The sequence below is a fragment of the Patagioenas fasciata genome, chromosome 3 (genome assembly GCF_037038585.1).
Source record: "Patagioenas fasciata isolate bPatFas1 chromosome 3, bPatFas1.hap1, whole genome shotgun sequence".
NCBI classification, from domain to species: Eukaryota; Metazoa; Chordata; class Aves; order Columbiformes; family Columbidae; genus Patagioenas; species Patagioenas fasciata.
Window position 1 is genome coordinate 118,234,661 of NC_092522.1, and position 26,259 is coordinate 118,260,919.

Here is a 26,259-nt window from a genome sequence, read left to right on the forward strand (position 1 = left end):
GACTGTGAGGGTTTGGACCTGGGTTTTCACACTCCAGGTAGATGCTCTTATCACCAGGTAATGGACTATTTTGAGTGGGGTATTTTTTGACTTGCAGTAGGAATTTTCAGGTTGAGTATGAGGAATTGTTTGTTTTCAAACATTTCTCTCAAATCAGCATGTGTCTGTTTTGGTACACGTTTTCTCCACGCTATTTCTTCTGAAAAAAAGCCTAATCTAATGTAGTCATTAGCCCTGATTTGAGCAGGGATTAAACCAGTTGACCTCCTGAAGACTCTTCCAAACTAAATTATTTTATGATTTAATTTTGGTGGAAAATTCCTCTCTAGCTCCAATCAGGAAAAAACATTCTCAAACCTACTTACAAGACAGTAAAAAATATTGTGACTAGTGCTAGCTACCACGGTGTAAAGACTTAAGTATTAAACCATAAAGTAATTATTAGCTAGTGTTCTCAGTTACTGAGTAGTTTGATGCATATGGACTTTGCATAGTTTCTCAGATATGTGCATATATATATATATATATATGTGGTATTGTATACAGAGAACCAGTGACAGGGAGAGACAAAAAAGTCACATCTATGCTAGTAAATGATACAGGGCCAGGGGGAGCCCCAGGCTGATGATTATCCACACCGTTTTGTTGTTAGTGTGCTTGGTGGCACAATTTTGACTTGGTACAATTAGGAACATCTCAGATAAAGTGACTGATCATGCTTGGGAGATTACCATGGGTCAGGGACCCTTCCCATTAAGCTATTTGGGTGCTGTTGTAGCTACATTTCTCAAAGTAAATAATGTGATCAAGTGGAAGGTCACTCTACAGAGACTGGGGAGCTTGAGGTTATATTCCTGGCTGTGTCCTACGTTGGCTGAGTAACCATAGACATGCCACTTTGGTTTTCTTAGTCTCTATCCTTCACACTTGTAGATGTCTAGGTATAAAGACTCAGCTCTTCAAAATAGGGTTTGTCTTCTGTGGTGTGTTGGCAGACATGAATGTGGAGGGCCTGTTCAATGTTGGGACCTCTAGGGGTTCCCATAATACAAATAATAAGGACAATAATAAAGAGAAGGGAATTACGCAATTTCCTGTGAAATGATAGATGTAAGCTAAGCAAATGTTCTGTTTACACAAGCCTTACAAAGGCAAGAGTGTGTTTCATATTCTTGGACTTATCATTTCAAGAAGGACTTGGGGAGCAGATTTGCACATCTGTATTTGCAATGGGCAAGAGCAGCCCCCATCATTAACAAATGTAGTATAGCTCCTATTGAACCTGCTGTGAAAAAAAACTATTGAGCATAATTGTGTTTGCATTTGAGCTGCTGTGATGTAGAGTAAATGCTTGGCACTTAAAGGGCTAATCTATGGATTAAAAAGGTGCCTAAATATGGGCTTCTAATATCACCGTATGGAAATCACTCAATTGCCATGCTTCACTTATTTGTCTGCAACATGAAATTATGTGCTCTTTACCTGAACCGACATGCAGTAGGTGAAAATATGTTCATTAAATGCGCTTATAATGCCAGAGAGGGAATGCATAATGCAAATGATCACTGCTACTCCAGCAAAAACAGTTGTAAGCCTGGGATTTGCTGGCAGCTGATGTGCACCTCTGGGTGAATGCCCAGAATCTCTGCTGCCTCTGACAAGCTCACGCCATGGGGAGGTGAGAGGGCTCCCTCCGTGCTGAGCGCCCACATCTGGATCAACTGAGTAATTAAGTGTTTGTTTCCTTCCAGATGAGTACAAGAGTAAAGTAGCCTGTGAAGACGACAAACTGAGGCTGAGCTGCAAGAAGAACATGGTGATAGCCATTTACTCTGCCATCTTTGGAAGGACACAAGGAGGCAGCCTGGAGTGCCCATACCAAACACTAGGGATGCCCATGATTGGTAAGCAAGGAAATGGCTTGACAAACACTGATCCTGGCAGTGTGGTTTAATTTACTGTCACTATGATAGTGCTGGAACAGATCCTGATTAGGAAAAGCAGGACTGGCACATACAGCCTGCCATAGTGGTGCTCCTGATGTGTGGTACCTTGTTAGCCAGTGGTGAGCTCCATCATGAGCACCAGGCTGAGGTTCAGGTAGGTGGCCTAGCCAAGTTACCAAGCTTCAGACTTGTATCAGATGCATCAGATTATGTACTTGATGGTATTCCTTGAGTCGCTTCTTCAATTTTCTACCCTCCTGGTAGTTCATACAATGAGCCTCTATCTACACTATGGAGGAGCATATTATTGACAGATTTCATGGACCATCTGTGGCCAATTTGAGCCTTGGCCTTGCGTTTAAACTTTTCCAGATTTGAAACAAGGGGTGAGAATTCAAAGAGTAAGTTGTTAAGTTGCATCATGTTTCAGTTGACTTACGGTACCTTCAAGCAGCCTCTCTACTCTTGGGTTATCATAGTCTCCTATATTCATGTGTTAAAGATCTAGAGATTTAAAAGCATTGGCTATAACTGTCTGTTCTTGAGCCATTGTGCAATGAGTTTTAGTATTTTAGGCTGTGACAGAGAGAGCAACTGTCCACAGTGCAAAATCCTGTAGTCAGCATTCCTCATCATACTTCTCTACAGAGGTGGGAGGGGATTAACTGGTTTCCCAAAGGGGAAAAAGCTTCACAGGAGGTTGTAAAGGGGACCTTGAGCTGCTGCTATTGCTTGTGCTGATATCTGTTCGGCTGTATCTGGAGATCTTCGGCTTCACAGCTGCTGATTCAGTGCCCTTAAGGAGTTAAATGCTATTCAGATGGAAGCATGTGAAGTGACTGCTTGGAAATATGATACGCAGATGATGGGTATCAGTAGGAAACCACAGGTGGAATCAGGCCCATCAGGTTCTTTGTGTGGTGTGGTGAATGCCTTAGTTGTGTAGCTGTGAAAATCTGAGCACTTGAAGCACAGCTGAGTAGTTCGGGTTCTCCTACTCTGGCATGGCAAGAGCATCACATTCCTTTAACAGGTTATTTCCCATCTCCTGAGGTGACATATGTCTTTGGATGTACTCGTGTTATCCCTCAGTTGCCAGGGAGCAGAAGCAAAACCAGATATGTGTAACAGGTTAACGTAGATCTCTTTCATGTGGTGTTCGGGATCGTCTAATAGTGTGAACATTGGTGCTGTGGTGGTTCGCCTGTTGAGTAGTAATTTGCCGAATCAGCAAAACCTGATGGGTTTCTAGCACATACCTGAGCAACCTCTCCTTTGTCCTTGCTGAGAAAACAAGCAGAAACAAGCACGTGCCAGTGACAAGGTACTAGCACCAGGACCTGCTCTTGAATGTCAGCATGAAGTCAAAATATCTGAAGCCACAAAGGCTGCACATGAAGAAGAAATTTTTTACAGTGAAGGTGATAGAACACTGGTCCAGGTTGCCCAGAGAGGCGGTGGATGCCCCATCCCTGGAGACATCCCAGGCCAGGCTGGACGGGGCTCTGAGCAACCTGATCTGGGTGAAGATGTCCCTGCTCATGGCAGGGATTGGACTGGATGAGCTTTGAAGGTCCCTTCCAATCCAAACTATTCTATGATTCTATGAAAGTTTTACTCTTCTTTGCCAAGATGCAAAGTCCTGAGACTTGTACTGACTGAGAGCAGAGTATGTGACACTAGAATATCAGGTGGGAGACAGTGAAGCTGGGAGAGCAAAGCTGTAGCCAGGAGAACAAGCAGTGAGGTGTGACAGCATGTGCTGTACTATCTATAGTGCCTGGATGCCCTGTGGTTTTCAAACTGGCCTTGTGATGTCTACAAATTAGAATGTTTGCTGAAGGAAATACAGTATCAGAGCCTAAAGTGTAGTATGCAGTGTGCTGCTGGGATAAGACACAGTCTTTCTCCAGTGTCAACACTTAAAAGAAACTATTTGCAAGAGAAGGCTCAGAACAAATCAATGTAATACCAAGCTAGCAATGGGAATGCTGAGGTACCTTTACACTGAAATCCACTGCAAGGTTTTAAGCAGTTGACTGATGCTAAAAATGGCTGAGTTGTTGGACAGGAGCAAATATCTGCCTGTTTGGAATTGCTGGGGTATCAAGTATCTGTTAAGTCAGTCTGGTGCTGCTGGGATGCTTGTACCCAGGTATTTCCTGCACACACAACAGAAAAGGGAAGGTGGGAAGTGCCTCTGGGACAGTGTCTGCCTGCATGCCCTGCAGGGTTGTGATTGAGGGGTGAGACACTCACCATGGAGCAATGCCTTCCCCAGGTTTTCCTGGGGTTTTGTGCACTGTGTACATAGGATGAAAGACACGCAGTATAGCTGTTGATGCTGATGTTCCTCTGTGCACTGAAATCCTCAGAGTGGATACAAGCATCCTGGCTTGTATCAGGAATAATGTGGCCATCAGGACTAGAGAAGTGATTATTCCACTGTACTCGGTGCTGGAGAGGCCCCAGCTTGAATCCTGTCTTCAGTTTGGGCCCCTCATCATAAGAAAGCCATTGAGGTACTAGAGAGAGTGCAGAGGAGGGTAACAAAGCTGGTGAAGGGTCTGGAGCACAGGTCTGATGAGGAGCAGCTGAGGGAACTGGGGCTGTTCAGCCTGGAGAAAAGGAGGCTGAGGGGAGACCTTATCACTGTCTACAACTGCCTGAAAGGAGGTTGTAGCATGGAGGGGGTTGGTCTCTTCTCCCAAGTAGCAAGTGATAGGAGGAAAGGAAATGGCCTCAAGTTGTACCAGAGGAGGTTTAGATTGGATATTAGGAAAAAAACTTGTTCACAGAAAGGGTTGTGAAGCATTGGAACATGCTGCCCAGGGAAGTGGTGGAGTCACCATCCCTGGAAGTGTTTGAAAGACATGTAGATGTGGTTCTTAGGAACATGGTTGAGTAGTAGACTTGGCAGTGCTACTTTTTCAGTAGAAGTTCAAGCAGGTAGCCTTTCAACTCACCATACTCCACCCCTCAAATCCCACCTATATTTGAGAATGTGCAGGTCTGCTAGTGTGTTTAGCTACAGCTCGCTGATCCTCTCAGCACGATGCTACCAATGCTACAGGCAGTCTCTGCTTGTTGTGAGCTTCCATTCTTCTATTTGTGCGAGCTGACCTGATGGGACAGAGCTCTAGCAATGCAGGAATAGGGAGGTGAGTTGTGACTGTGGTTATCAGTCATCTCATCATCCCACAGGAGAAACCAGTGCAGGATCCATCTGCAACCCAAATCAGCAAAAAGTGCATTCACACGCTGCTTCCCCATGGCATGCTGCAAGAAATAATAGTCCTGCCTGCATTTACAGCGCTGAAGTGAGGGGGTTGTGCTCCCAGCTGCCACTGGAAATTGTGGGAGTGACACAGAGTTCCCCAACCTGCTCCAGAAACCATGCTCCTGCCACAGACCTGCCTAGCCCGGCAGGCAACGCTGTTCCTTCAGGAGCAGGTGAAAACATCATGGCTTATAAATCAAAGCTTTCTCCAGCTAGAGAATGTTTCCCTGCACATTTCCACAGCCCTGCAATATGGGGAGGGCTGCTCCATGACAGCCTTTGATCCCAAACATTCACAACAAGCTGATCTTACAAATAGGACCGTATGAGTCAGAATTTGCAGCAGCATCCAGTTCCCGTAAGGCAGAACCCAGCTATGTTCTGCACATGGAAGATTTGTTATGTTTGAATTTCATGGGACTGATGATTTGTGTCAAGTCCGAGCCTTGGCAAAGGGCCTTTTCCTGGGAAGTAGGTCCTGGACAAGTATATAGTGATTATTTTTGTCCAGGCAGCATGAGTTACTTGATGAGTGAAGAACTCGTACTTACCCTAAAGGTGGGGAGCGATATATTTTCTTCCTCTCCTAATGAGAAACAGTTCAGAAAATTTTATTCTTCTTTTTTTTTTTTTTTTTTTTTTCTGTGAACATAACACACATTTGGGTTGAATTTTGAAATCTGCAACTTCTAAGACGAGGCTTTTAAAGAACTGTTCTAAGATGGGGGGAAGGGGTAGCATTGTATATTGTCCAGAGAGGTGGTGGATGCCCCATCCCTGGAGACATCCCAGGCCAGGCTGGACGGGGCTCTGAGCAACCTGATCTGGGTGAAGATGTCCCTACTCATGGCAGGGGTTGGACTGGATGAGCTTTGGAGGTCCCTTCCAACCCAAACTATTCTATGATTTCTGACTCTGCCATAGGGAACAAATAATTTATTTGTTTCTGCCTTGGAAAAACAAGACCTTGTACTCCTATAGGAGTACTGAGAAGATACAGTCCATTAATGGTGAGTTTATTGGATTCTGCAGGGACATAGGTATGTTAGGTTCTCTGGTGGAGGAATCTGAGGTATTGTGACATTCCAGCTCTTGAACATCTGCATAACTCAGCCACCACTGTGCTCCTTTTGGATGATATAAGATCTCCAAGTCAGACTTCACCCACTCTGCCATGCCCGACGCATGCTTTCTCTCTGTCTAGCATCTATGCGAATGTGCTTAGCATCTGCGAAGGGAAAGTTATTGTGAAGAACTCCATCCTATCCCTGTCATGTTAAAAAGAAAATCTACCAGGATCCTCTTTTAACTGAAAACATGCTGAAACTTGTGTCTGACACAAACAGCTGGACCCCTCCTTGAATGCCTTGGGAACTCTGAAAAGCTCCTAAAGGAATTTGACCTTATTTGTGACTCTCTTAATAAAGCCTCCGCTTTGCTGCCAGCATGTGCAGGGAGAACACACAGAGCATGGGGAGGTCTCTGGGGAAAGGGTTATTTGCAAGGAACAAACCATTAATATCCCTCAGCCCAGCGAGCCCTTTGCCCTGTTATTTTGCTGTTTACAGCTGCCTGTGCCTGCATCTCTGAGTGCCTTGTTTATACCAAGAGAAGCCAGTTTAAATAAAAAAAAGTTTTTTCCTACTTATATCCAAGGGCAAGGTAATGATCTAATTAGGAGACTGAGGAGGAAGAACTCGGATGTAAAATAATTACCACTTCTGTCATTTAGTGGGGCAATATACTTGATCGTATTCAGGGCACCTGACATGCTCACATATACATTTTTATGGTAGCTACTCCCTTGCACCACAGACAGTGCGATGGACATATTCTGCTGACCTCGAACATCTGGGTCCAGATCTCCTTCTCAAGGATCCTGTCTTTCTCCATCACGGACACAAAGAATCCACAGCAATTTAACTCCTTGTCCTGGGTAGAAGGAATCTGGGCTTGGCTTTGGAGTCAACGCAAGATCCTGGGAACTCTGGCTCCAAAGCCCTGCTTTGGGTCGTGGTGTGTGGGTTAAGCTGAGCAGTCTGCTGAGAAGTGAAATGTCCTTGTCACTTAGCAGACAAGTTCTCTCCTGTGCCTCTGTAGGGGGAAAATGGATGTGTTTACAAAGCCCTGAGGAAACTCAGATGGTCAGTGGCAGTCTCTAACTCACTGAATCTGATAACAAAAGAGTAGAGGAGTGAGTTCAGAAAAGGAGCCTGTGCTTTAGGTGCTCATTCCCTGATGTTTTTCATTTTAATGCAGTGACAGAAGGTGATCCAACCCATTTTGTTTTCATTTCCTCCTCTTAATGCAGATGTATATATGACTCGAACCAGAGCCTTCTCAGTGCCTCATATAAATATTTATTACGCCACATAAATAATGGACCCTTCTGGTTTGTTTATCTCTGATCAAATCTAACATGTGAATAAGAATGATATACATGCAGTAAAAAAAACCCCAAACAAAATCCGTTTTATTCCACGGTATATGTTTCTGTTCCTGCCAACACAAGAGCTGGTCTTAAGCGACTGCTGCCCCTCCAGCCGTGCATTTCTGGCTCTCTTCCACTTCACTATTTGTGACTGTTTTCCATCCTGTGTAACCATCAGTACAACTTTGTGGCTCTAATCTTGGTCTTAACTGAAATATTTAAAAATAAAAGGCCTCCAAACGGTGGAGCTGGAATGACAAGGGGTAATGACTGCTGAGGGAGGCAGCGGGGGACCAGGGTTGCAGGAGGAGAAAGATATCTATGAAAATCTGTGCTGATTAGATAATGCCAGGTAGCATGCCCATCCACTTCTTGTGGTTGAAATGTTCTTGTGCTAAATCGTGATTTTACCATATGGGAGACGATGGCCTTTAAAATGTCTGCAAGGCTGGGTTTGGGGGATGAGAGAGGGAGCTAGACTGGGTCTGTCCTCTCTAATGTGCACACCAGTCTTCCAGAGTGCCCCTGCTCATAGGTGTGACTCTGTGTATATGTGATTTACATTCAGTGCAGAAAGTACTTTATTGTATAGCTCATGATTAAGAGCATGTTTTTAGTGGTCAGTCTGTTTGCATGCAACAAAACCCGCAAGTATTCAAGTTTGAAGGCCAAATAAATATCAGTTGCTGTTTAATTCACATATAATACCTTATTAAATTTAAATTGAAATGGAATTCCCATTTAGAATGCTAAGTTGAAGTGAGACAAAGCCTGCTTTCAGAAAGTTGTTTTTCAATTTCAGATACTTCGTATGTTTCACTTTTTGTCTCAAAACACCAGGAGGTCATTAAAATCACTTTACAGCTGTTTCTAGAAAACTCAAACTATTGTTGGATTCCATGAAGTCATAAAAAATGCTTTATAGGAAGCTGTTTTTATATGCACACAATGACTCTTTTTTTAAAAAAAAGAATGAAAAAAATCCATTCCATTTTGCTTCTGGGCAAGATCTTTCTCAAAGCCAATGTTCGACTTGGTTTTAAAAAAGCTGTTTACAGGGGAGTATGACCCCATGCAGTGGTTGTGAATAAAAATTCTGAAAGTAGTAAATTAAATAGCACTAATAGGTTCTGTGGTGATATTGGTATGATACTTGAGGAAGTGGGTATTTGTATCAGTAGTGTCAGCTTCTTTAGTTGCTGATCTTATCAAAGATGCCTCTTGCCTAGCTATCAGTTAAAAGCAAATCCAGAATATAATTGTGATAAAACGGCAGAATTTGAGAGATTTAGATCTATTGCATCTCAGCTTATTTCCATTAAGTTACTCTGAATGAAAACCAGTGTAACTTGTTCAGCACTGATAAAGCTCCTCTTAAAATAATTCAGATGTCACTCAAGAATATTACTAAACTACCATAATGGTGAATGCTGAGCCTGAGAAACAAAGGCAATGCAAAACCTGGGGGGTTGCAAGTATGCTGTGCTTTATTTCAGGAACCAAGGGCAAGAAGTGACTTGCAGATTGTGTCAGCTGGGTTGTCTCTTAAAAAAGCAGGCCAGTCCCACAGCTTCCAAAATTCAGACTTTGCTTCAGCTGAGGTGTAAGCATTTATTGAACTATACGCGTGTTTAGGAAAATACCTTTGTTGGGTTGTAATGAATAGGAATGACGAACTCATAGACTTCACAGAGGAGTAGATGCACTGAATGCACCATCCATATCTTCTGCTGAGTGAAGTCAGGGCTGTCAGCTTCTTTATTTTTTATCTTTACTGCCTTATGGTCCACAATCTGCTCTTCTCTGCTGCAAATTAAATAATTAAATCTTACTCTCATTGCCAGACCAAAACCACTTTGTTCTCTGAGACTTCTTGGAGCCAAGTTTGAAGCTGTCCTCAGATTCTCACTTTAGTCCCCAAACCTGTGAAATGTTATGAATTTGCTCAACTTTACACAATCTGAGTCAGCCCCTGCAAAACTGGAGCCTCATATGTTTCATATGAGTTCTGGTTCCAGATGCAAAGGTGATAAGATGATTTGAGTTCATGTTAATAAACCAAGTGTTTCTAAAGGTAATTATAGCATTTCTAATTAAACCTGCAATTGATCCTTCAGTTGCAGTCTCTAATGTGATTAGTTTCTTTTAAGATCATTTTCTTTATTCTGACCTAGGGCTGAAGTTTCCAAAATTTTATTAAATGTGTGTTGAGTAAATTTTCTCTCTCATTAACGCACACTTTTTAATGTAAAGCTGGTCTTCTTTGCATATTCTACTATAGTGTTTGAATGTAGATTTCTCTTTGAGCCAGCTGTTTTCAGTGACATTGCGCAAGACATAGATGTTATATCCAACTACACCGACATGAAGTTCCTCACTGCTATCTGTAATGATGATGATGGCAATTTATATCAGAAACCCACCTCAATATGATACCAAAGTACCTGGCACTGCCGAAACAAAAACCAAATAGAAAGTCCCTCAAACAGAAAAGCCCACAGAAAAAGAAACAGCATGCTGAGACTGATGCTTCTGTGGGGGACGTAGACTCTTCTTGGCCTCAGTGTTGACTATGAGATGTTGGAACATCTTTCCGACTCCATTCTGCACTGCATCAGGTAGTACTTGTGCCACAGCTGGTGAACAGGGATCCAGGAACCCAGAGCTAACAGGTGAGCCAAAACCCCAATGATATTTCTCCACTAGTCCTGACTGCAAACCATTTCCCACAGTCCAGTGGTTTATCAAGCAAAAATTCTTCTGAGCCTGTGCCTACAGCTCAGAAGTGTTTTCAGCAACCTCTTCTAACAAATTCAATTATTTTCTTTCCCTACTTGAAGTGGGTGTTCTTGTGCTTGGAACAGACCGGCTATGTAGGTTTTCTGAAGCCTGTTCTGTTTTGGCTTCCAAACCAGCAGCCTTTTAACTGTTTGCTCTTGAGCTTTCCGCTTTACACATCTACTTCTCCATTTTTTCTTGTTTAAGGTAATCTTTTGTTTTCATGAGTTGGTCTTCAAATTGGTTGGTGTTACAGGCTAAGTATCAGTAGTTTGGTTTTCTCCTTCTTGTCTTCCGCACTCTCTGTGGTTCTAAACCCAACTCACTCCTTGTGTCTTTAGAGGTTTGTGTAGCACATCAAGGAAGAAAAATTCAGTGTATTTATGTTACCCCATCTGAAACCATGTGACAGTTACCTTTCCAGGCTGCTTACTGTAGAGAGAAAGTGGATAAAGCCCATCTTTAACCATCTCATGCGCTATCTTTTAAAGAGAACATCAAACTTAGTGGGTGTGGGCTAAGCTGAAAATGCCTGGGATTTGATATACTGTACGTGGAGCAGACTGGCTTATCGATACTCCGTGAAGACATCCTTCACAGGCTGCTAAGATGACTAATTTTCACTAATTTAACAGCTGAAGCAGAGACTTAGACACCTCCAACAGCCATTGCTTTATGAAGGAGCTGATCTTTGTGTCAACCACAGCTAATGAAACATCTTTAAAATGAATAAACAACTGTCCAAGAGCAGAGGCACAACTTCTTTCCCTCCTGTTTATGATGGAGATTCTCCTGCAGAATGGGGCAGTTTTGAGCCACTCCTAGGTAAAACATTGAGTAATTTAGGCAGCTCAACAGCAAGGTTGGAGTTACTTTCCTCCTGCTTACATCTTTCTTGCCCTTCCGTCGAAGTTTGCTTTCTCTTTTGGCAGATGAGTAGATAACCACAGGACTGACGCAAACATCTGTCAGCTTTCTTTGCAGGAACTAAATTTCTTTCCTCTGAGTTAATTGACTCCCCCATCTTCCGTCTTTCATTCTGTCCTCCCTGCTCATAGCTCTCAGCAAGCAACTTTTCCTGTTTAATTCTTTAGCAAGAAATTAGGTGCATGTTTCAGACAAAAATCCTGTCCTCTGTTTGGGAGGAGTTTTCTCCTAGAGCTGTCACTTGTATGTAAGTGACTTCCCTCAAGACAATATTTATCTTAGCTCATTCCTTTCACCTGCTCCTCAAAAAATCGCAAGGAAAGCTAGAGTTCTGCTGAAGGTTTTATTTCCAGATGCAGGTCTATTCCTGATGCATTAACACTGAACCAAAATGTGCCACAGAATTTGTCTCTTGATCAGGCTCTACCAGTCCAATTCCAGTTCCTAATCGCTTTTCTCACCTTCAATGCTGGAAATAGTATTTTAGGCAGTCATTCTCTTTATGAATCCTTTAATTACAGCCAATCATTTGGTCCTTTTGGTTCTTCAAGGTCTGATACTTTGTTGGTCGAAAAAGCAGAATGTGTGCTCCCAATTTTTATGCTAAATTCACAGACTCAGAAAGAGCTCATCCCCTGACAACTGGGTGGAGTGTTTTTCTTGCTCTGGACAGTCTGCCTCATCTCTGCAGGAACCTGCCTTTGTAGGCCCCACATGGATGTGTCAGGTGAGCCTGATCACAGGGTTGACAGATGCACAGATGTTCTTGAGCATCTGGCATATGCCCAACCTCACTGTGGGGTTAGCCACCCATCTCAAAACTAGGTGGCTAAACCTTCTTGTGGATCCACCTGTGACAACTGCTGCCTTGGGAGAGGCTTCAATCTCCAGCAGAGCATCCAAGAGTTACTGTGATGCAAAAATTAAGCTGTTTGGAAACATTCTTTCAAACCCAGATAGGTTTTGCAATCAAAACCAGCAATGTATGGCTTGGATTTCAGGTTTGGACGTGTCACCCTTATTGAAAAAAAGCAACAGTGAGTAACCAAAGTAACGAATGTGATTAATAGGCATTGGCTCCAATTTCTTTTTTTTCACCAGGAAGAGGTAATAAAGAAATAGTCATGCTGGGAAGCAGCCTTAAACTGACTAAAACTCATTCATTGTGGTGAGCTTGATGATATGGACATTACATCACCGAAACTGATTCCAGTTTTAAAGCCAATGCTGTCTGCAAGCTGCTGCTGGTAGAATCCTCCAGCGTGGCTTTGTTGCCACCTGATTTGGGTTTCACCTAGTCAGAGGCTGGACTGATAAAGGCAGTAGATCAGGGAGTAATATCATATTAAATGCAGCTGGTAAGATGAATTATCTGCTGAGGGCTTAGATTAAAAGTTGTGAATTGAAACTGGCCAGCAGTCTGCGTTTGTGGAGTCATCCTGTGCAAGGGAATTCACCTTGCAGCAGGAGCAAGGCTGGAGGGACATAAGATTTCTAGAAAGTGGGGCCAGGACTAAAGGGGATAAGGCAAGCTGATCCCTCTCTCCCCCAACCCTAAACTTTAGTTTAAAATACCATATTCCAAAAAGCACAGCTGGTATTTTTAAACGCTTTCACATGTGGAAGTTTCACTGTCACCAGGATTTGTGTTTGCTCTTTGGCAGTGTACTGAAGTAATCCAAGCCTAATGAAAGCCAAAGGGTAACTCTGCCCCAGCCTGTGTAAGAGGGCTCTCTATCATCTGTGAGGTCTTAAGGAGGTTTTTATTGCTCTGCTATGGGATTTGAGCTTTGCGGGCTTTAAAAGGTTCTTGGCAGGGGCCTGGCTCTGCTTAACAGTACTTACCTCAGACTTCATGATATGGTGTTGGCATTTGTGAGTGTCCTCGCCATATCTCTGACACATGGGATCACCTGTTGGTCACTGATGCCAGGAGGGTATTTCATATAACATTTGCAGTTTGCACTCAGCAAGCAAACAAGCAGCAAAAGAAAGGAGATGTTGCCCTGAATGCATGTGCTACCTGGTGCAATGAGAGTGCCACATCTTATCTCCCATTTCCGAAGACCTGGAAAATGTGAATTCGGCCAGCTGCAGGGAACCATAACCCAATTCTGTTATTCCACTTTGCTGGGCTTGGCTTCCCTGCACCTTTTTGAGAGGCTAACTGCATGATTTAAGGATAAGAGAGCCTCTGTTTTCTTGCCTCTATGATCTTTGGGAATAGACACCTGGAGGTGAAAACTTCTGACATGGAATCACCTCCTGAAGAGGTCCCAATATTCTTGGAGATATCACTTCAATCCAGCTCCATAAGGACTTTTTTGACTTTGGAAGCTAAATTACCTATGTGCACTTCATAACAGCCAACAAGAGTGATTTTGGGTGTTTTTATACTCCCGAGACAATGGAGGTAAAAGAAAATACCATGTTGTCACTTCTAGAGCTCTGAATGACGTGGTGGTGACTGTGATTTATGGGGGTGCTACAGCCTCATCTATCACTCAGCCATGTCTCAGATGTATTATTGACATCTTCAGAGCTAGTTAGTGAGGGAATAAAGATGCTTCAATATGACATCTTGGCATCCAGCTAAATGACCTCCTTATCACAAATCCTTTGAAGTGTATGAGGGAGATGGTCCTATTTAGAGGTTTTGGTTGCTGTTCTTATATTTTTCAGTTCAATGTGTTATGTGGAAGACAAGCATGTTGACAGATGAGAAAAACCAAGAGGGGAGACCAAGCTAATTCCAGTATCAGTATAGTCCTCCCTCAAATTACTGCTGGCTGCTTGCCCTGTCATTTATGGAAATGTACAAGGCATTTGCGCTTAAAAATTTTGTGGAAGGAAAAACAGGGACAATTCCCTGTCATGACGAAAAGGAAATCTTTGAAGTGAATACTTTGTCAAATTTTGTCCATAGTGTCCATTTCTTCTTTTTTCAGGGCTGGAATAATATGACTGCTTCCAAGAGAATGGCTCAGGCTTTACTATGGGTAAAATGTGAAGAGCATTTGGATTTAACATGTGGAAGTCTGATGTTGTCAGTAGAGTTCAGCTGAATCTTGTAACGTAGGTACCTCAGATGACTTTCTGCCATTCTGGCATTCACCAGATTTTGATTTGGAGGTCAGTGACAACAATAAAGGCTTGCCTAGATTGTGGCTGTTTGCTATAAGAGCCAAGGAAATGGAGTACTACAAAAAACCTTCACATTGCCATGTTGAAGTCAAACTTGCAGCTACTTAATAAGTAGTCAGAGATCAATATTGTTTAACAACTTCAGTAAGGACCCAGATAATGGGATGGAGTTTGTAGCTGGTATCAAATTGGACAGAACAGTTACAGCAGGGGATAGGGACCTGTGGAACCTCAGTGAGCTGGAGAAACCTTATGAAACCTTGTGAAGTTCAATATGGGCAAGGGCAAATCTCTGCACCCGAATAACCCTCTGAACAGCACAGGCTAGAGACCAACTGGCTAGAAAGCAGAAAAAGGACCAGTGGATTCTGGGGGACAAAAACTTGACCATGGATCAGTGATGCGGTCTTGTGGCAATGGTGGCTAGTGGATACTGGACTAGTAAGAATATTGTAAGCACATCAAGGAGAAGGCTTATTCACTCTGTTTGGCATTCCAGTACTTCACTTAGCTAGAGTATTGTAATGGACAGTTTGGGGTTCCCCAGATAAAGAGATATGCTGAAAAACTGGAGCAAGTCCAGTGAAGGGCCTCCAAGCTGGTCGGAGGACTGGAGCACACAGCATATGGGGAAATGCTGAGGAACACGGGTTTGTTCAGTCTCAAGAAGAGAAAGGTCAGGGTGAGATATTATTGCTGTTTTCTCCTACCTAATAGGTGGCTCTACAGAAGACTGTTCTTGGAAATGCACAGACAACAAAACAAAACCCAAAAGCAATGAACACAATTTGCATAATTGAAAATCTGATTAGATGCAAGGAAAAAAATCTTCACCTGGAGAGTGGTTTAGCCCTGGAACAGGTGCCCAAGGGGCTTGGGGAATATTTTTCTATGGAGATTTTCAAAACTTGTCTGGGCAAATTTCTGAGCAACCTGATGTAACATCAAAGCTGGCTGTGCTTTGAGCAGGAAGTTGCATTGAACAGGCTCCAGATATCGCTTCTAATTGAATTATTCTATGGTTTATGTACTGCAGTCCCAACAGGTGACTTTTTTCCTAGATATATTTTCGAAATTAATGTTTGCAAATAGTCCATGTAAAGGAGGGTTTTAAAATCTCACTGCCTTACTTTCTGTGTTAGGGGATTTCATCCCCATCTGTACTTGAAGCATATAGAATCTGTTCTTCTTTTCTGCTCATTTTGGCTGATGCAGGTTGAGCTGGAGCAGCCTGGCAATTGGAGAATTGAAGATTTCACTACTGATATTTGTGAATATGGAGGTCTGGTCTGTGCCCAAAGAAGCTGGTTATCTTGGGCTACCTGTGTGCTGGTAAACCAGCAGTGTCAGGGCCTGGGCTCAGGTACTGGAAACAGACCTTCTGTACTGTTAAACTGCAGCATGGTCCATGGCATTGTTTGTTGCCTTGGCCCAGCTAACACTCCCCTAAGCAGTGCAGAAGATGAGTTGAGGTTGGTTATAGGACAAGGACCAGGTATTACACTGTGTTTTGAAGGGTAAGAGTATTTAGTAGTGTGGATGGGTTTTTTCCACCAGAGTCGGTCTCAGGACCAGGTAACGGGCCAGGGTAAGTTTTGGTTTACCAGTGAACATGTATGGAACGCAGACTGGACCAGGGCACTGTTCAAATACAATTAGAGATTGCAGCGTTAGGACCTGTATGGGATGCTGTTTTCTGTGGGTAGCACGGGCAAGGCTGTCTTTTCCTGGGGAAAAAAATGCAGCTACTACTTGATAAAGGAAACATTAGGATAGTGCTCACCTTCCATGTAAACATCAGCTACTCTACTGAGTACAGTGAGGAAGAGCCTGCTGCCTTGCCCTGTGGCTGGCTGACCTCATGTCCATGCAACTAAACCCTCTACCAGATACTCCTTCTCCTCTGCTTTCCATCCAAAATACCTGAGGGGCCTTTTGCGAATTGATGTTTAGGACTAGCCCTGCTATATCTCAGACTATATTACCTCTTTGGGGTAATGCTAGGTGGCAAAATAATTCTGAGGAACAGGGTAGCACTTAAATAAAGGGGAAAATGGTGTGTCCAGATTTGAACGTTATTTGGTTTCCTAGTGCAGATGATGCTGTGAAAGTCAGTATGGATGGAGAGTGTAACCTGCTCAGAACTGCATGGGAGGAAAGGGCCATTGGTACTAAGACATGCCTGGTGATGGCCAGAAAAGTGGGTGGTGTTAATGTGAGGGTATATGATCGAAGAGACTCCCAGAAGCATTCTGAATGTGCTGAATCTACAGGTCTGGCACCTGAAGAGTCATCCAATTTGTTAAGGTGGAGGACAGAGCTTGTAGTTCATTACTCCTCAGTCCTGCAAGAGCAACATCCCAAATGCTGACCATCTCTGGTGAAGATGTTTGCAAAACACTCGTCCTGCATCTCATAAGACCAGTAATGAATAATTCCCCACTGTCCCATGGAGGTACCGTGCTCCTGTGCTGGGGGTGAAGACCCTGTGCAGACAGCCATGGGATGCTGTCTGTTTTGTATGAGAACAATAACACATAAAAAGAATAGGTGCTCTCCATGAATTACTGGGCAGTGCTTGGATTTGATGAGCTTCTCTAACTGGACTTTAGCCAAAAAGACAATAAAGCAGGATTGCTGCATGCCAGATGTTTCCACTGGAACCACTGGCACTCATTGGATCAAAAATTCCCTAAGGAAGTTTGGGTGGTTCAGTATGAAAATGCTCACATGGGGCCCTGTTCTTTTGTCATTTGCAGCATGTGAAATAAAATCCTGCCTTTGATTTGAGAAAAAAGACACATTGCCCCCTAGGCTTAGTTTTCTGTGGCTTTCCAGTGTTTCTCATGGTTTCTGTTGTTGTACTGATTCTATAAATAGCATTCAATATGTTTTGGGGTTCATTTTCCCTTTCTCTGCCTCCTGATTAGTGACCAACAGGGGTTTGTGTTCCTTTCTCTGTAGCTTTTCTGTTGCTTTTAACTACAGATTAATGTTGTAAAAATGTCTTCTCGACAACTTCCCCTTGTGCTGGGCCCTGGCTGGACAGTGAAAGCGAACTATCAGTCTAGCACCTTAAAGTTTCAGAGCTTGTCTGTACAAATAATTTTCACCTTAGCTGAGAAAACAGGTACAAATCATCTGACAGAAATAATACTTGGGAAAATAATTACTTTTGGAGCTTTCCCTATTCTGATATGACAAACATTTTTACTTGCATGGAATAAACACAATTAACAGAGTATTTCTACTTAGATGGTAGATGGTAACATTATAATTATTTGACCTTGTAGTTGCCCTCAGCAGACTTCTTAGAAATACAACATCTTCTAAGAGCAGATGGGGACACTGATCACCTCTGCAAAAAAGGGTCAGAGATGGTGACTTGGGACAACTCTCTTGGACATAACAAAGGCTAAAAAGCCTACCCAAACTCTCCTTATCCCTTCCCCTCAAAATGAAACAAGCAAAACCTTGAAAAAAATCAACACAACCAAATCAAATCAGAGTTTTACTCTTCCCTGAACAACATCACAATGTTCATCTCCGTTACACTGGTGAGGTGAGAATTTGCTAATAACTTTGCACGTTACTGAGATAATCTTCATTATCAGACAGCTAAATAAATCTACATTAATTCCATCTGAATATTATAGCTCTAGTATTAATATATTTTCTGTTCCAATAGTGGTCTCTTATTTGTGGGGAAGCTTGTAGTGTTTCTCGATAAATACATTGGAGTGAGACTCCAAAGATCTGAGTCTTTTTCCATGCTCTGCACTGATTTGCTGTTGTTAGTCTTTTTACTTTTCTATTACTCTGTTTCTTCACCTGTTAAAGTGAATATACTGATACCTGCCTTAGAGTCCTTTCAGATGTTTAAAGAATAAATGGCAGGTGAGAAGGATTTATTTTCATTACAGATAGCCTTTTCCATTTGAAAGCGAGCCACCTTTTTAGCCTTTTTCTTTCTACAGATATATGGGCATTTCTGATCCTTCACTGTTCTTTTCGGTAATTTCCTTTTATCAATCTAGAGGTGTTTGCCAATCAGATATACCTTCCCATATAAAGATTTTTAAGTACTCACGGAAAGCTCATATGTACGTGCTCTCACAGTCTGCATCTGATAAATATTTTATGCAATTTCTGATGTAAATGGACAAATATTCACAAGTACGTATCCTTTTTCCCTTTTAGAATGTCAGTCGGCTACTGCTCTCCAACTCCTGATCAAGCGCTGTCATGGGAAAAGAAGCTGCAGTATATATGCCAGCACCTATGAATTTGGAGATCCTTGTTACCCAGGCATCCGAAAGCATCTTAATGTCATCTATACCTGTGGTGAGACATGACATTCTCTTAGTTTAACTCACATTGGGGTTTGTGCTTGATGCACAGTGGTGTGTGAAGAACGAAAAGACATACTGTACATAAAAAGTTGTGGAAGTTCTGGTTGGATCATGATGATTCTTATTTGGTCAAAAAGGGGAAGCTCTGTGGATCACCTGAGTGGTTTAATTCTCTCTCTTTTTCTACTCATTGGCTTGACAGAAAAAGCAGAAAACGTGGAGATGATATTTTGTTAACCCATTCAACACTGCCTCTGCAAGGCAGGAAAATCTTGCAGTAAAGTCAATCCATTCAGTGGATGCTTGCATCCTGAATATTAGCATCCTAACATTTCATTTGACTGCAGCAAAGCTGTGGTTATCAGTAGCATCTTTATTACTTTGTTTTGTATATAATTTTGTACAGTAGAATAAGACAATCACCAATCCATACTCATCCATGGCATTAGTAGAAAATCACTCCTATAACCTTAGGGTGAATGTTGCAACATGTTGCTAGCAAAATATCATTATTTGGAAAAAAACAAACAGTTGGAGTTCTCACCTGGGATCTTAAGTCATAATGTTGAGCAGACGTTATTACTCCTACTTGACTAGTCATCATCTTATTTTGCAACAGAGAAAAAAATGTTCCTTTCTGAGCTCTGTGGTGCAAAAAACACATCAGGTCTGTCTTCTCTCAGTGATGACATTTTGGTCATTTGTAGCTGATTTATTTTAAAATATTTACTTGAGGGTTTTGCTTATACAGTTGTTGCTAGGATCAGCTCAGCCTCTCTCCATTCCTTTCTATGTCCACCTGGAAGAGGAAATTCTGGTGCTATTTTGAATCTGCTGAGTAGATGGCTGAGCATGTAGTAGAGGAGGTTCTGGTTGTGTCCTTGGACAACAACAGGTCTGTGGATCCATCTCCATGTGTAGTTGCAGCATGCTGAACCTGATAGATGGTGTTTGAGATGGGGTCACTATGGTGTTTCATATAGTTGCTGTAGCATGGCTGACGTATGACACCTTGAAGAGTAGAGAGAGAAATGCAGGAACATCAGGCTCTGAGCTCCTGCCTGGCTATTGCTTTATTTGGCAAGTATGGCAGGAAGGCTGATTTTTATTTTATGTTTTTTTTCTCTTGGTTTCTTTATTTCTGTTTGAAATGATGTAGCAAGGAGGAGCAAGGCTCTCCATGCAAACACGTGAGAATTTACTAACCAGGAAGGTGATGTTGTTATATCCCTTTTCTTGTAAAGAGACTGGATACAATCTTGTTCTTGTAGGAATTTGATGGAAACCAAAGCAATGCAGTGAAGCAGGAGCTTCATAACTCAAAAATCCAGAGACAAACCAAACAGAGTCCCGTGATGTGTTTCCAAGAGGATATCTCCTTCAGCCTTATTCTGGTGTTTTGGTCCTGGTCCCAACTACAAAAGGCATTAATTATCTCTTAATCTGACCTTAACTTGCCTAGTCATAGCCTAACTGCGTCAGGAAATGAGTCACGATTGAGAGCAGAAGTTGACATGTTTGCTTTTTAGTGAGAGAAATCTGCCTCATCCTTTGAAGGTGGCTGTGCCTCCTCTTCAAAATCATGATCTCAGGCATGTCTCTGAGCTGGATTTTGTGATCATCAGGCACATATCTCTCCCCTCAAACAGCAAAATCCTTCAAAATGTGAAAATGAAATAAACAAGGCATCAAATTCCAGTCCCATGTGCTCGTGCTGACCAGAAGTAAATGCTGGCATTCTTGTAAAAGACATGATAAAACCAAGCAATTTGATGTTCTTATGGTTTAGAGAACAGTTGCAGTGCAGAAAACCGCCTGTTGGATATGTATATATATATATATATATATATATATTTTTTTTTTTTCCCCTCCAGGTTCCATAACACTGCATGTATTATTGCTGCTGGTATGGTTTTCTGCTACTTTCACAAAACCTATGGGAGTGAAAGGGGATGGGCTTTGACTGACAAACGTGACTGCACTTTCCTGTGACCTGTATCTAGATACATGACATATATATATGACATATATATATATTCATGATATATATGTCCCTGTTCCACATCTCTTGCAGCTGGAAACACTCGATCCCTGGGGCACAGGTTGCGTTTTTGCGGCTGTTCACTGGAGAGCAGTGAAATGCACAGGGTGACCCTGGCATAGCTTGGGAAACGTGGTGTGTGTGCAAAATGGGTTTCTCTGAGCATCGCTTCAGCCTTTCTTGTTGCTGCTTCAAACAGTTGACTTCAAGACTCTCTGAGATCAAGCAACGCAGTCTGTCTGCTCTCCTCTGTCACTCCCCGCCTGCCAGGCTGTGGCAGATATGTCCTGCCATGGTTGAGCAGTTTGGACCATGTCAGTGGTCTTACCTGTGAGGAAAAGCTGGAATGTGTCCTTGGTCAGTGCTACTGACCCACTGTGCTGCTTCAAGAGAGGTGGCGAGAGCAATCATACTGATGGATGTGACAGCCTGGGTAGGAGGACCATCATGCAGAAATGTGTCCCATGTGAGAAACATCAGTAATTATGGGGACAGGGCAGATGAACTGTGCTCTTAGTGCTAAAGCATGGGGAGGGCTGGAAAGAGAAAAATAGGTCTTCTTCCTATAGCAATTACTGAAAAAAAAATATCTGTTGATGAAGTAATTTATGAGGTGATAAAAGGTAATATTAATTGAAAACTCATGTGTTGCTAGCAGAAATCATGGCCCTTTTGCTGAGATAGACTTTGTGACAGGCATTAATGCTGGCGTTGGCTGTGTAGACAAATGACTGGTGAGGAGCTAGTGAGGTGACTTATGTCCCAGCCCTGGCAGGAGAACATCTGCAAATGTCTCTCAGGTCAGCACATACAGACTGTTCTATAGCTTGACAGCAGGACCTGAACCCTATCCCAGATCTCCAAGAGGTAAATGGATGAGGCAACATCTCTTCTTTCTTTAAGCCATGTCCAAATTTCTTGGATGTTCCTTCCTCCAGCCTCCATGTTTTATTTGACATGAGAATTCCTGCCAGATGTGCACAATTTTGTTGATGAATCTGGCTTGTAGTAAAAGTGTTATCTAACCTTTTGCCTTGCTGTATTTTTTTTCTTTTCGATGATTTGTTGTAATTTCTCCAACCACTGAGAGTGTCTCAGGTCAGCAGTTCTCCATATCATGTTATATCCCTTTGCATCTAGTGTTAAATGCCTCTTGGCATCACTTAGCTGACAGAGAAATGCTGCAAGTTAGCATGTATATACAAGATGATTGAAAGAAGCAAGTAAACGGCAGCCCAATGTGATAGTGATCTCTTGTGTGCATTAGGGTCCCATTAGCAGAGCCAAGGTAACAGGTGAGAAATCCTTCAGCATAAAACCATTCCAAACCTGAACCTTGTGAGGGGCTGAAATACTAAATTCCGGCACGAAGCCAGATTGAGCTAATGGGATGGTGCAGAAGATGGCATTTTCCAATATGTGGGTCCCACTACTGCATTAATAAATACATTCATTATTATTTTAAAAGGAAAAGACAAGTTAATTCTGGGGAAGCATATAATGCATGGTGAGGTTGCTTTCTGAGTGTGGCAGATGTAACTAGAGGGAGATAAAAAATTTTAGCTCTGCCTTTTCTTTAAAACACCCTGAAACTCTTAGAGGATAACAACAAAGAAGAGAGAAAAATAGTGCAATAAAGACTTAAGAGAAGACTTTCTCTTTTTCTCTTCTGACACCCCCCATCTCCCTGTCTGTCTTTCTTTGGTATCAAGCATTGTATTTGTAATATCTGCAGATAGCTTGCTAGTGGCTTTTTACCTGCTGATGAAAGTTACTGTGCTCTTGACTTTTTTCCTTTTTCTTAATTGTCCACTTACTATGCTCAAAGACTCCCTTTAATTCTCTAGATTTCTTTCTTCTCTAGTATGCTAGACTTGTTTTTTCAGCCTCTGCTGAAGTCTTAACTCAGCAATGTATTAACATCAGTTGATTTTTTTTCACGTGCATCATGCCACTTGGACTCAGGGAAGTGTTGAAGTGTGTACTTTCTTTTAAGACCCATGCATAAATACCATGAAAGTTAAATATTTTCTCAAATGCTTCTTTGAGTGGGGGTGAGGGTCTTGTCTGTGTGTAAAGAGAAACCTTATTCTTAGCAATTAAAGTCAAGGGAACAATCTGGAGTTCCTACTGTCCTTATGGCCAGACCTGCCTCCCTGTGCAGTCAATGGAGGCTGTAAAAATAAATCCTCTGCTAAGTATCTGCTATTCTTTAGATACAGACATCCATCAGAAGTGGCCTGACGAGAAAAAAAATGAAACAAACCAAACCAAACCCCCCCAAAAGGTGAGGATTTTTAATTTCTTTGTGTCTATGCGTATTTCAGTAGGTTGGCTATTGGTCCTCATAACTGGTGACTTTTTAGTGCCTTTGTTAGACATATGTTGGACTAAATGGAGGAAATGTGGCCTTGGATGTCTTTTTGATGTGAATATCCATCGTGTGTTTAGATGTGTGTGCACCTCCTGCTTGATTCATGCTTGATAGAAAGGGGTCATTGGGCTGAGAACTAATGAACTGCCATGGTAACTCATAAATTGCTTGGAAAATCCTGCAGTTCTGCCACATAAATAATCCTGCCATCTTGCTTTATGAGGCAATAAGCTGAGTCCCAGAGGCCAAGCGCTTCACATCCCGATGAGAGAACAGGGCAGGTAAAGGATAAAGCATGAACACAGGGACAGCAGCTACTGTTCTGTGGTGTCTGGTGATGCTGGGAGGCCAAATGGGGTCAATGAGATGTGCGGGAGATGCTCTGGGGTAATGGAAATGTGTTGACCTTTGCTTTCTCTGGGTACTTGGGAAAGCAGTCTGGCTTTCTCCAAAATGTTATTTTTAAATAAATATTCTATCAAGTTCAACTACAGGCAGGGTCTGTGTTAGGGAAAAGAGCTCTGAGGTAGTTGCCCTCATGATGGTGATGAGAAGGGAGGATGAAGAGCTGCACAAATTCTCTCCTGTCATCTCAAAGGGACTGTGCTCTAGTCCATTAGCTCCTGTGCAGTAAATCTATCTATGCCTCAGGCTGGATGAATTCAATGGTCCCTTTCGCTCTTAAAATTGATGAATTCATGAATGTAGAAAATGTTTTTTTATCACCACAAAAATGCTCTCTGTTGCTATAAAAAGCAATGTCCAAAATCTGCAAAAAGTAGAAAAGGAGAAATTGCAGACTTCCAAGAAAAAACAAAAGCCTTTTAGACCCTTCTGAAACAGAGCAATGCAGACAGAGTCTTGCTAGAGAAAGACAGACACAGAATATAAAATTCAGACTTCCTTTCTTCAAAAATTGAAACAAAATTATGTTTACAAACAAGGTAAAAAAACTCCTCAGGACAGTCTATGATACTATAAGTAAACTTTATAGGCAGCCTAGCTCTAGGAATGTTAAACTGACTATATAATGTTTGATAAAGTCTGTTTAACTGCGCTTCTTGTGTCACACTGTAAAGCAGAACTCACAAACATGTAGATTTAAAACTCTTGGCCACATAGGTTGACCTACCAAATAAATAAATAACAGAATAATGATATAATGTAATTCTTTTATGTGGCTAATTTAAATGTCAAGATACTGTGTTCAGAGATGGTTTGGGCTACCTGTTCAAATCTTCTGTCTTATTTTCCTAAGATAATAGAAGTTTCTCCAGTAATTGTTGTATCAAGCCTATGTTTCTCTTCAAGCTATAGTATATTTTTTAAAAAGCTATACTGTCCTCATGTAATGATTACAATAAAGTAAAATTCATGAAATGGGATTCATCTGACCAAGTGTAGATGCGTAAGCCATAGAGATTTATAGTGTAGATGTTCCCATCTGAGAAAAATTCCTTTTACAGGTAATGGAGAGAAACAGCTGCTTTTGAGGCACAAATCATCTTATCCTAAAGCGGATGCTTGAAAGAGATGAACTGCTTATTTGAAGCAATAGTTCTCCTGTGCTGACTATAAAGGGAGCTTCTGATGCTTAGCTGATGTTATTACATGTAGGACCTGTACAATGCAGATATCTACATCTGGTTAGATGGCTTTCAACCACTGTGTTCTTACACAAATGCTCCTTTTGGTCAAAATTATCACTACCACATAAAGATGATAATGATAATAGCAGTGTTTTCTCCTTACATTTGTTGATTTCCACTCCCAGTATTTGACTGGATCTCCAATTATCACAGATTTATCCAGGTAAGAGATTAACATGATACTTATTTAACTCCTTAAGGGAGAATTCTTCCTCTGGATCTTGAGAAGTTACCGGTAGCCAGACCAGAGTGCTAGTCCTGAAAAAGTTCTCAAACAGCAACTTGGTGTCTTGCACCCCTGCTCAGCATTATATCAGTCTCTGGACTTGGGTTTGGAGAAGGATTTTCTTGTTACTTGAGGTCTACTTTCCACCTGGATAAGTCCCCCTGATGATTCTAGGAGCTAGGATGGTGTTGATAGCTATGCTGTCTTCTTTGACTGGCTTTCAGGATTTTATTCTTTTGGTCTTTTGTTCTCAAGGTCGGATTTGTTGCAGACTGCCAGGGATTGGTATGGAAGAAGGGGCAGAGTAGATTTTCTTTGGTGATGTAGTATCTGTTTCCTATTCCTGAAAGCAAACAGATTTGTTGAACCTCCATCCAGCCTTTTACACATTTCCATCCAGGGAAGGGAAAAGTAAGGAGCTTGTTTCTCCTTTTAGAGACATAGACCTCACTTTCAGAAATACTCATACTTCACAGAACTTGTTAAAAAAGCATGAGGGAGTATAGCTATAGACTGCACCATGATGGGTAAGTAAAAATCTCAAGGCTAACATTTTCCATCTTCCGAGGCTGCAACTTTGTGATCTTTGGTCATGTTGTCTTAACAGTCTTTGTGGATGCAGTTCCTTGGATCTCAGAGAGAAGCAAAGAAGGAAACCCCTCAGCCAGCAAGGCTCATATAATTTGGATTCATTACAAAGATCTGTTGGAGATCACGGATTACCTGAGGGCAAAAGTAAGATGCCACCTCTTTTGCTGACCAGCACTACAGTGAGTGGGGCACACACTTCACTAATGGGCTTGGAGGTACCTGCTGATGACAGAGACTATAGTAGCTCTGCCATCCTACATCAAGGAGGAAAATGCTATAGAAGCAAAGAACTCTTTAGGTTTGACATTGGTAAATGCACAAGAATGTGAAATGTGAGTGACATGGCACAAACAGTCTGATTAGTTTTAAGATGAAGCTTGGTAAGTGAGGTAATAAGAAGCTGTCATTGAGCTGCCTCTGTTTGTCTTTGCTTACTGTAAAATTCTATCATAGCTTGATCTGAATCACACAACCAGAAGAGTCCAAACACGTCTGGCCTGGCTGGCCCAGGCACAACAGC

General features: G+C 42.1%; 1 protein-coding gene across 2 annotated transcripts in view; it reads left to right on the top strand.

The window, feature by feature from the left end:
- The window catches only part of EVA1A (eva-1 homolog A, regulator of programmed cell death), a 214,253-nt gene that overhangs the window by 87,761 nt on the left and 100,233 nt on the right, over positions 1-26,259 (top strand). For both annotated transcript variants that reach the window (XM_065834938.2, XM_065834939.2), the window contains exons 4-5: positions 1,752-1,904; positions 18,707-18,850. In XM_065834938.2, coding sequence (XP_065691010.2) covers positions 1,752-1,904; positions 18,707-18,850 — 297 coding nt within the window. The remainder of the gene's footprint in view (positions 1-1,751; positions 1,905-18,706; positions 18,851-26,259) is intronic.